Genomic DNA, 11,600 nt, shown 5'->3' on the forward strand with positions numbered 1-11,600 from the left:
TTAGGTCATCATAATGATAAAGATAGATGGTTAACTTTGCAAAACAGTATAAACTTTTAATAAACAGAAAAATAACTACTTTTACTGCACTCTGTTACATGTGAAGAAAACTTATTTTTATATTTTTTAAGCCCCCACAAGAAGTCGATAAAACTACAAAGAACTTCTTGGCTGACCTCTCCAATGGTTTCCGGAAGACTTATCCAGAGTTTGGAACAAAATCCTATGTTTTGCCGTCTTTGTACATCAACAACAACTCATATGAACTGAACACCTTTGCTGGAGAAGTCGTGTACATCACCAGGCTACCCGATCAACAAACTGTGAAGCACGACATGGCCATGGGTCGGGTCTTGACATGTTTTCGCCTTCTAGCAAACCTTGAAAGTGAAGTGATGTTTGTCATATCACAGTTTGACTACGACAAGTACTTGGCTAATCCTAGGAAGGAGTTTACTGATCACAATTTACCAAAGCCTAGTAAACTGAGGAAGTCTGACAAACACTACGGAGACTTTGACATCCTTATCATTCATCGACATCACGGGCTGGTGGTCGGGGTGGTGAAGACATGTTCTGTCGAGTCAACACAAGGGGTAGGGGACACAACCGACATGGTGGTCGAGGAGCTGAAACAAGGCTGCACACAACTAGACGAGGCAGAGAAAATGTTACAACATCTTCTGTCTGACCTAATAAGTAATCAAAACCAACAAATGAAGTTTCAAAAAATCTTAATCTTGCCAAATCTTTCAGAAGAGCGTTTGGGGACTGTCCTTAAAGAAAACCAAAATATGGAACAGGTAAATGTTTCAAAAAGAGTTTAATTCTAAACTGTTTTGTAAAAAGGATTTTTATTGAATTTTATTCTTGTTTGTTTTACTATTATTCTATGTCCGCAAAAGAAATGCAATTCCAATCCATATTTTACACTTGCCTATATTCCTATGATAAAAATATTAAAATAAACAATATGACTCATTTTGTAAAACTTTAAAAAATCGACCATCGCTTTGATATAAAATTTAATTTATATTTACACCTATTTTTCTTACATTAATTGCTTATTCTTTAACCCAGCGGTTCTCAACCTGTGGGATGCGCCCCCCAGGGAGGCGCGACGTGCCTACAAGGGGGGCGCGAAGGTGGTTCTTTTTTAAAAGTTTCTTATACCGGTATTAGTGAAATTAGTTTACATTGTGTAACCGAGTGGTGAGGGCGATCAAACTCCAAATCTCTTCTCCCTATTCAAGTACACTGTCTCGGCAATGCAGTGACTTCTCACTTCCAACACTCAAAACACAATCCCCCTCTCAACAATTAAGCCTCCAATCTCCCTCCTCTCGCCTTTTGCCCTCTCCTTCCCCCAATCTCTCATCGCTGACTCCCCTCTCCCTCTCCAGTCACACCTCTCTCGGTTTTTTTTTTAAACATCTAAAAGGCAGGCATTCAGGAAACGTCCATCATTCACACCCTTTCGCCCTTACACGTGCTCAGTCCTAGTACTCTAGGTCCCTGACAGAAGGCCATGACCAGACAAGGGAAAGACACCACCATATTACAAACAACTGACAAGATGAATGCTTTCGTCCGAAAAATTTCGTTGTGGACGCAAAAGATACGCCAAGAAAATATTTTTGATATGTTTCCGTGCTTGTGTAAGTGCAAGGCTGACAACTTGAATCTTGATCAGGTGAAGAAGGTAATTATTGCCCATCTAAACGGACTGCAAGAAAGGTTTCAGCATTATTTCGCTGAAATTGATGTGACTAAATACGATTGGATTAGTAATCCATTTTTGGCTGATCCTAGCACAAGCGGGTTGTCCACGGAAGAAGAAGAGCAGCTCATCGACCTTTCGAGTGACCAATCCCTGAAAATGGTCTTCCAAACAACACCAGTGCCAACATTCTGGATTAGCGTCAACGGTGAATATCCTCTCCTTTCTGAGAAAGCAATGAAAGTTCTGCTGCCATTTTCAACTTCGTATATGTGTGAGCAAGGATTTTCAGCATTGGCAGCACTGAAGTCTAAATACAGAAATCGTGTGGACGCAGAGGCTGAGCTGCGAATAGCAGTGGGTACTTCTTGCAGATACGAACTTTGTTCTTCCGTTGTTGAATTGTATTGATTTCCTCGACGCGGGGTTCGAGGTTAGCTAAGGCTCCCCCCCTCCTCCACCTACCTAAGGGGGGGGGGGCGGACGTACCGGTGTTCGTCAGGGGGGGCGTCACAAGTAAAAGGTTGAGAACCGCTGCTTTAACCCCTTTAAGACGAGATCATGGGCTTCAAATCGGAATTGTTAAATTTCAGATTTTAAACAAATGTCTTCGATTTTCGGAAACTGCGGACGTTTATAAAGAATGCCTCTGTGGTGATCATATGAGGGGTTCCAAAAGAACCAAAAAGATTAAAGACTGGTTCAACAGTCGATTTTCGGAGTCACGTGACAAAGCACTCGGCAGCGACGACGAGTACGCTGATATAGTTGCGAGGTAAAGTGTGAATGACAAAAACGACTCTTAAAAAAACCTGAAATAGAATGGATAGTTTAAAATGACCACTTGATACTATTTGATTCAGATCTCCGAGCGACATATAACACTGTTGTGTGAAAACTTGATGTTTTTTGTATAAAGTTTAATATTCCAAATTTTTCTGTTCTATTGTAAAAATATAGTATCTTCATCAACATTCTTAGCTTCTTGCCCAACACATTCAACAGTAAATAGAGGTTATAATGAAACATTTTTTTTAAAGTTTAGTTCAAAATTCCTTGTATTTGTAAACTCTTTTATTTTAGTTTATTTTATTTAAAATAAAAACTACTTTGATGATGACTTAGGTTCTGTGGAACTGCAACTATTTGGTCTTTGAACATTCCGGATCATCAGAGTGGCATCCTGCCCAAGACAATGGAAGACTGGGTGTGGATGACAGGTGAGCTGTTCACCAAGCCAATACTACATCCCCAGCAGTGGGAGACACTAAACACAAACAGTCCTCTGGTCTTCCTCTCGGGGCCGCCAGCTTCAGGGAAGACGAGGATGCTGGTGTTGGCAGGCAAACGATGGATGTCCGAGGGTCACAAGGTTCACGTGGTTTCCATTGGAAAAAAGAGTCGAGCAGCAAATCATATGATTTACACAGAGCTGTCGACGGCCTCCAAAGAAAAAGGACTTTCAGGATCATGTGAATCGATCTCATTTGAGAAAGAAGAAACGAAAGAAAGGATCAACAAACTTTCCAGGCTGGCTAAAAGGGTTCCTTTGTATATCATAGCTGATGAGGTTTACAAGTGAGGTTTTATACCTTTTACTTTGACACTTTGAGTCTTTGTATTTAACCCATCGCTTGAATAAAGCCGTGCCTGAGTATTTGTGTTGTGGTGGTAGTGGTGGCGGTGGCGGCGGCGGTGGTGGTGGTGTGGCTTTTGTTTTATGGTGATAATTCATATTTTGGGAAGCACAAATAAAAAAAGTATTCTCTTTACTATTTTTAGACTGTAAACAAAGAAGTATATATGGATATGCTTAGTTTAAACGTGTGTAGCTGGATGACGTAGTGTAATTTTGATATATTTGCAGTAATAAAAGATCAAGTTTTAAGGAATTCGTTAACGGTCTTCTAAAGAAAGTACCAGAACTCCATGTTTGGGCTGCCAGTTGTTTACCAGACATCGCCCTGCAGTGCTGTGAGGTTCACCTCCTTAACAACAGTTTTACTTGTCCACCTGCAATCCTACTGCGCAAGGATGTGACAAAACTTGCCTCTGACAATGCTGTCGCCACGTGGTGGTATGACAGCAGAACCACAGCGCCCACGGATGGTCCCCCAGTAATGATTGTTAACCATGATGGCAAAGGTCACAAAGGTGACTATCCACACGACTGCAAGACATGTGCCGACGAAGTTATAACGATTCTTCAAACCCTCCGCGTCATTAAACCAGGTACGTGTATACCTCAGACCTCTGTATTCTATGAAAATAACTTTAGAGTGATTGGATATCATATCTAACAGTCTGATAAACGAGATAACAGAAGTAGTAAATATCTAGAACTCGCGCATTTTTTCCTTGGCGAGTTTAAAGCACTTAAAAGTGCTGATAGATCATCTTTTCTATTGATTCTTTTCTGGGGTCAACAGTTGACCTTAAAAAAGCTTCCTTTGGTCTAGAAACCAGAAATGTTGAGAAATGAGGATATCATTCAAAAGATAAACTTTAAAACATATAATTACACATCAAAGGACGTATATTCCGGTAATTAGCATAAATCATTTGCACTTTATAGCAAAGACGCCTTTTATGTCTTTGTTTATTAATTTATTTATGAATGGTTTGTTCTTTGTGTATACATATATACACATAAATATAACTATATTTATATTAACATACAATTGGGAAAATTCAGTATTTGAAGAAACGTTCATTGAAAGTATATTTTTGTACCTGAATAACTGTGAACGTTTATAGTGTGTGCGAGACAACGGTGTTTGACAGGAACATAAAATATTGTTTAAGTTGTTGCCTTAACATAATTTGTAATAACTGTTGCTGCTCCTCTGTTTCTTGTAACAGTTGGTGCTAACCAGAAGGTCGAAGGACAGTCCAAGCTGTACAGTAAAGACATCCTGGTTCTGTGTGAAAATGATGGAGAGACAGCTGTGAGTGCTGCACTGAAGAAGTCAGGAGTGAGTGTGAAGACAGTGGACGAAAAGAACCTTGGAAAAGTTTTGGAAGCCAACAACAATGAAGTGTGGGAAGCTAAGGGTCAACACATGTTCGGCATCAAACGGAAAGTCGTGGTTTATGTAGAAGGAAATCCAAAGGACAAACACAAAATGTCTGTCGACCTCACACGATTGCGAGGTGTCACCAGTGCAACATCTCAGCTGATCTGGTTGAAATGAACTAAGAAGATTAAAACAGTTTCTGCAGCGGAAGTGTATTTTTCTAACTGACAGACACTTTGTACTGGGTGACAACTAGCTCGTGTACATATGTAGAGTGAATGTAAGAAACATCCTTTAGGATTCGCATTCACTTCATCCCTAACTAAAATATACTGTCATTTTGTGCTTAATAAATAAATGTGTTTTTGTTTGCTATAAAATGCTCTTCTATAGAAAACATCACTACAGCTGACTCTGTCTAAATTGTGTAGATATTTTTGCAGATTCTTGAGGACGAAGATGTCCTATTAGAGTACAAGACTAGTCTAGTAAGCTTTCCACCAGTCACCTCCGCTGTTGTGAATGTGAACCTGACAACCACAGAGGGTTGGGGGAAGTTCACGTAGTATAGGGGGGTGTAGTGAAGTGTGGTGTCGGTGTAAAGTCTGCTTAAGCTGAGCCAGCAGCTTGAGTATATCACAGGAAAGCGGCCAATCATATAAACAGATGCCACATGCTAAAGATCGGCAGAAAAAAACAAAGAAGAACAAGAAGAAAGAAGGAAGAAGAAAGAAAAAAGAAGGAACAACAACAAGAAGGAACTCCCAATCTAACTTCAAGGAAAGAACATCCTGTAAACAGACCGCTTCACGTATCTGGGGAGCATAGTAGCACTATAAAGTCATAATGCAAATTAAATCTTCATTAGCCTACAATGACAGCCGCATAAACAGATGCAATCCACTAAAATATAATAAACAACGAATAAAGCTTTTTTGCATTCCATCATGTTTGTAGGAAATGAAAGAATAATTTAATAATGCTGTCAAATGTTCTGCGGACCTGACATACGCTGGTCCTGAAAGATTCTAGTTGATTTCCAAAATGTTGTTCTGTCAACTACACTTAAGCACTCGGTGAGCATGATGGGAGATATCTTCCGCTCTCCCGAACACTCGGGACAGTTGTCAAACAGTTTGATCGTTTTCAACTCCACAACTCATTTTTTTCCCTGAAGTGTATTTAGGCTTTCCCTATTTCTGTGACTTCATTGTCATCACAGAAGCTGTCACAAACAACTGCTATTGTCTTATGCGCCAACATCTTAATCTGTACAGCTTTTCACGTTTTGTGGATATCTTAGGATACGATGAACCAAACTATGCTCAGATCTGGTCAAAGGAATCCTGAATATGCATAAATATCCATTTGAGAGAGAGAGAGAGCTTTAACATTTGTACAACACACAATTCCCTCGAGTAGAATAGCGAACATGTTGATACCGGAAGACCAATTCGGTATTGAGATCATAATTATTAAAGTCACAGAGACAAAATACAGAATGATCAGTGTATTAATTCAAAACCTTATTGTAGCTGTCATTAGGTTATCAATGTCTAGCTTTTTTATTATGTTAGAAAAGGAGAGGGCGTCTGTCTACGACCAGGTGATTGGCGGCAACGGGAGCCTCTCTCTGTTCAAAATACTCATTAAAAAGTTATACTAAAAGCAGGAGCTTCCTTATCGGGGTCCAATCTCCTAAAGTAACACCCTCTGATGGATAAATTACCATTTCATATGCTGCACCTGATAGTTCCACTTGGGTAAGTTTGCTGAGCCACGCTTTCCTTCACCTCATAGATATACAATGGGCAGGAAACGTATACATTTCTTGGTGTATGATAGTAGGGTAAATACTTGGTAGTCTTGCTTCGCTATGATCACATCGTCAGCAAACTATTCAATCTAGTGATATCCGTTCCTGAATATCCAATCTTTAATTTCTAAATGCGTTTCGTCGCGATACATATGTAAAAATTCCTATCTAATTTGCCTTCTGGCAGAGGATATATTCCAACTATTTCATAGAGAGACTTGCCTCCGCTTTTTGCCCTGGCCTGAGTGTTGAATCCGTTTCATAACTATCAAACTAAGATGCTTTTGTCCCGGAGTTTTCCATTTTGCCCTGAAACAGCGGCTTTCATTCTTTACATAACTAGGGGAATACAAAGTGAATGATCAAGTAGGGTATTAATACTTTGAACTTTGCCATCGTAAGTCACCTTAACCATTTCATGTGGTAACCCTTGTGGTCAAGCTTGAGGCAGATGGCTTGTCTAAGTGAAATATATATTCAGCAATGTATTGTGTAGTATGTGGTCGTTGTCTGCCTACTTCCCAGTCACCTCAACCCACATAAAAGATTTGAAACACGAATACCATGAATAAGTGAAACAAGAAACTCTATCCTATAAATAGGTTCTATGTAAATCCACAACATGGCGTGGTTCTCCTAAACTGAAGAAGCGCCTCAGTAATTTTCGAAAAGAAAAACAATAAGAAACCTTCTGCACACAATTTGTTTAAGCTTTAGGTTATTATTATTATTATAATAACAACAGACAATATTTAACGACGAAGATGATACAGAAAGAGTCAGACGAATGTCCAAGTTGGCAAAAAAGGGATCTTTGTACACACTTGTTGATGAAGCTGGGCCTTTCGAGTACGGTTGTATAGGTTTTTTAATTATTATTGTGTACTTCATCATGAGTAATGTAAGTGTTTTACTAGAGTAAAGCAAGGCACACAAAGGTAAACAACTATGAAAGAAACAGTGAAGCCGCGTAAATAAGCACTTTATAAACACTGTTTCCTTTTATTTGATTTTTTTTTTCTTATTTTACAGTTGACTGCTCCCAGATGACCGATGCTTCATTTCATCTCCACTATAAAGATGTGATGGTGTTATTTGAAACTAGGGTTGACAAGAACTCTCCTTTGTGTGATGCACTTCAGCGACAAGGTGCAAGAGTGACTGTACTTGACAATGATGATGTTGATCCTGTTCAAAGTATTGTACAGGCCACAAATAATGAAGTGGTGGTAGCTGAAGTGGAACACATGTTTGGTGTGAAGAAGAACATCGTCATTTACGTGGAAGGAGGTCCACGTAGGTCAGAGGTCGATTCAAATAAAGCAATGACGATGCATCTCAAGTGGAAAAGGTTACGAGGACTCACGAGCGCCACTTCTCAGCTGATCTTGGTGAAAGAAAGTTCATAGAATATTTTGTTCTTGATGCTACATATGAGGCTTGGGTTAGGATAAAAACTTTTGCTTCTACATAAGTGTGCATGACAAGCACACAAACTGATGAAGAGAACGGCATCCAACAAGAAATCAACTATGCATGAGCAAACTGTGTATTAGAAAAATGGTTGATTTAAATTGGTGCGAATGGATTGAATTCCTATACTACAAAATTACTACATTATCTATGTTTCTATGTTTTCTGTTTTCTTGTTTAGGGTGACAGTCTCTTAATTGTAAAGTTTCAAAGTGTATTTATTAAGTACAATAAAGGGTACAAATAAAGAAAAGAAAATAGTGTTATTCATACTAACAATTCTTGCTACTTACTGCCATGTCCATTGGGTGTATTTTCTTTCAGTTATGTAGGAGTGAGCTAAACATATTGAATCAACATCTTTTCTAATTTTTCTCTTGTGTGACTTCTGTTTTACCTTGTTGAGACAAGGCTACAAGCTTTTGTTAGTGTTCTGTTTTTGTAATTCATGGCACAATCTAGCCACATGTCACGACATATTGCTCTTATAGGTAAAATAAAAACAAATTTCAACTTTCATAATAAGTAAATAAATCTCTCGTGACATATTAAGTCTTATGGAAACGCTCGACAGAAGATGGATGATAATCAGAGGAAATCCCCAATTAGCAAACTGTTTACGGTAACGAGCGACGGCGACACCTACACATGGCTACATTAGAACTATTGGACGATAGTACACCTACACTCGACTAATTTGATGACAGTGACACCTGTACACAGCTGCAGTCAGGTGTGTGATCTGATGACAGCGATACACTGGAATGATTCACGAGTTTGTCTTTCAATTGTCGGTTGTTCATTAAAAGATCGTTAACATTTCACATATGAAAGCTTGGAGTGTTCAGTGCACCTGGAAGAAAGAAGTTATCACTTTTTTTTGGGTGGGGGGAATTTTTGTCATTTTTGGCGATGACCTGTCATCGTTTGCCCATCATGTTGGGGACACGAGTGATTTATCTTCATACAACTGACTAAGTTTCAAACAAACATCGTATACAATCCAATTCCAAGTCTCTGAGTCTCTTTACACCTTTACTCAGGCGGTACATAGACATTCAAACATTGCAGACGGTATATTCCTTTCACGCTTCAAGATCCATCGGGCCAGCACTTTATTTACCTACTGCATGTGTTCTATTTTGTAAGTACACAGACTCACTCTCAAACATCTTTTCCACATCGTTGAGGCGATAGTCTACTAATCATGCTAATCAAAGGTACACCACCCAACATAGATTTCTCCCGGTGTTAAAAAAGTACCTTTATGTGTGTGATTATCGATGTTATATTATTATGGTTTATCAAAACAGTTGACTGTCTGCATTATTTCAACCCCAGCGGGGTTATTGACGACTACTTGTCCTTTCCCCACCCGGTTCTGCACACCTTCAGTGGAGCAAGATTTTTCAAGATGTCATCTCTTCAGCATCATTAATTGCAGATGTTATCATTTAGTCTCTGACACTCTTGGCAAGCACCGATATATGAAAGAAATGGTCAAATAATTTTTTTTTTACACTCCTACATTGTACCTTCATTGGTTTAATAGGTAAATGACAGAAGAAATGACAAAGTGGAAACATTTTTTTCTATTTAAAAAAATCTGTTTAGGTTTTTCAGAGCACGTGGTTGTCATGGAGCACTGCGAACAGCGATTTGTGAGGAAGACAAGAAAAAAAAACTGTTAACAGCGTGTGCTGCCCAATTAAATAAAACCAACAAAGGCAGTTCCATGCAAACATTTCTGTGGAACTAGGTTCAGGCCCGGCGTGTACTTTTAGGTGAATGTAAAGTGAGGGTGGGTGTCCACAATCCAGGTGGGACCTCCCCGACATCTACAAAGGTCGAGGAATGCCGTGCGAGAGACACGGAGAATATCCTGTAGCGCAGACCTAGGCAAACGGCGGCCCGTGGGCCGGATCCGGCCCGCCTCCTGTCTCTGACCGGCCCGCCCGCTGGCCCGCCAGCCAGTATATAGTATTGGGTAAAACTGAGTTAACTATATAAGTCCGGCCTTCTAAAACCATCCCAATTTCTCATGCGGCCCCTTGGGAAAGTTCATTGCCCACCCCTGGTGTAGCGTGTTGTACCCGAAAAGCCAAACTGCACTCATTGACCCCTATCACCTTTGGGGCCTCGAGCACAAAACTGCTCCGCGCGATTTAAGACTCATTTTGTCATGGAGTGTCACATTAATATTTTAAAAAGCTCCCACTGAAATGTTTGAATATGGATAAAGAAAACTTCAAACAAATTTTAGGCCTGTATCACATGACAATATAAAGTTATAGGATTTAAAAGTAAACAAACTGTAACAAAAACAAGGAACGGTAAGAGCGGAAACAGAAAGTAAAAATTTAGTAAGTTTGCTTCATCAAAGCCTTTCATGTAATTTACCTGTTGAATGGAAAATATAACTATCTTTTAATTTGTTACTACATATATCTTTAACATCATTAATAAAATTATTTTTTAGAAAAGTCAACATGGTTGTGTTGTGTACCCAAATGTTGACTTTTTGTAAAAAAAAAAAAAAAAAAACTCTACAGAAACCGAAAACGCATAAACTGCATAACTAGAGCCTGGACGAAAGATTCCTCCACAGAAGGGCTTATGACCCATGGTGTTTCTTTAGAAGATGAAGATGGAAAAAAATCCACTCGCCAACGCCTGGTCCTCTTCACAGCCTAAGACCTGGGTACACTAAACCCCATCTTCGCCGTCTTTCACTTGAGGCCCATCGTAGGGTAAAGTTCGGGTCGAATGGAAATTTGCGATAAGATAACAAAACAGTTAAAAGGAGACGGTCGATGTTTCTACGCAAGGACTTGTTCTTGTACTTCAAACAGACATCCACCACAGAAGGCTGGACAGTCAATTTGGAGAGGTGCTATGAAGTCGTAATCTCTCCGAAAAAGGTCAAGTATAACAAGATAACAGTTAAAAATAGGTTCTACATATTTCTCCTTTGTAATGAACATTGTTCTCATGAAGCATGAAAATGTTTGAAAACATAGTGAACGCATTTATGTAAAAACATCAGGGTTTCTTGCTGCATAGAATTTGCCTGCGTCTCTGTCGGAATCCACACACAACACACAGGTTTACCTTTGCACCTGTCAGGTAAGTTTTATATTAAGGTCGTGAAATGTGTGAATGCCGTTTGTGACCGTGCTTTGCTGTACACTATCAATATCAGGACGGTAAACATGGTGCAGGCAGCCTGGTAGTGTGGGTTTATTCTACCCTTAATGCTGCTTACCCGTGTTTCTCTCTAGACAAGGAACAAATAGTTCAATGTGCATAAATCTCCTTCAGTAAGATTTGTTTTGATGGAAATTTCTCTCTTCATACAAAACAGATGCTATAAGCGAACTTTTAGGACCATACCGCAGTGTTCTATCATCATTATTGTCATCACTAATGATGAAGCATGAATAGTACGCCTGTGATGTGCGTTTTTATTTTTTTAATTTTTTTATTTTGTTTGTTTTTTTTTTTGTTTTTTTGTTTTTGTTTCTTTTTTTGTTTTTGTTTTTGTTGTTTTGTTTTTGTTTTGTTTGGGGGTTTT

The 11,600-nt window shown here is 39.2% G+C and overlaps 2 protein-coding genes across 6 annotated transcripts in view; both read left to right on the forward strand.

Moving 5' to 3' along the window:
• The window catches only part of LOC112574909, a 39,522-nt gene that overhangs the window by 4,292 nt on the left and 23,630 nt on the right, over nucleotides 1-11,600 (forward strand). For 4 of the 5 annotated variants that reach the window (XM_025256277.1, XM_025256276.1, XM_025256274.1 and 1 more), the window contains exons 9-12: nucleotides 132-803; nucleotides 2,314-2,495; nucleotides 2,846-3,298; nucleotides 3,588-3,952. In XM_025256277.1, the coding sequence (XP_025112062.1) occupies nucleotides 132-803; nucleotides 2,314-2,495; nucleotides 2,846-3,298; nucleotides 3,588-3,952 (1,672 nt within the window). Of the gene's footprint in view, nucleotides 1-131; nucleotides 804-2,313; nucleotides 2,496-2,845; nucleotides 3,299-3,587; nucleotides 3,953-4,582; nucleotides 5,668-11,600 lie in introns of those variants that run through there. The other variant, XM_025256275.1, reaches the window with a different exon arrangement.
• LOC112574907 overlaps nucleotides 10,929-11,600 on the forward strand; it is a 12,149-nt gene continuing 11,477 nt past the window's right edge. The window contains exon 1 of the mRNA XM_025256271.1: nucleotides 10,929-11,152. The gene's annotated coding sequence lies outside the window, so the exon portion shown is untranslated. The remainder of the gene's footprint in view (nucleotides 11,153-11,600) is intronic.

This window comes from Pomacea canaliculata, linkage group LG11 (genome assembly GCF_003073045.1).
Source record: "Pomacea canaliculata isolate SZHN2017 linkage group LG11, ASM307304v1, whole genome shotgun sequence".
NCBI classification, from domain to species: domain Eukaryota; kingdom Metazoa; phylum Mollusca; class Gastropoda; order Architaenioglossa; family Ampullariidae; genus Pomacea; species Pomacea canaliculata.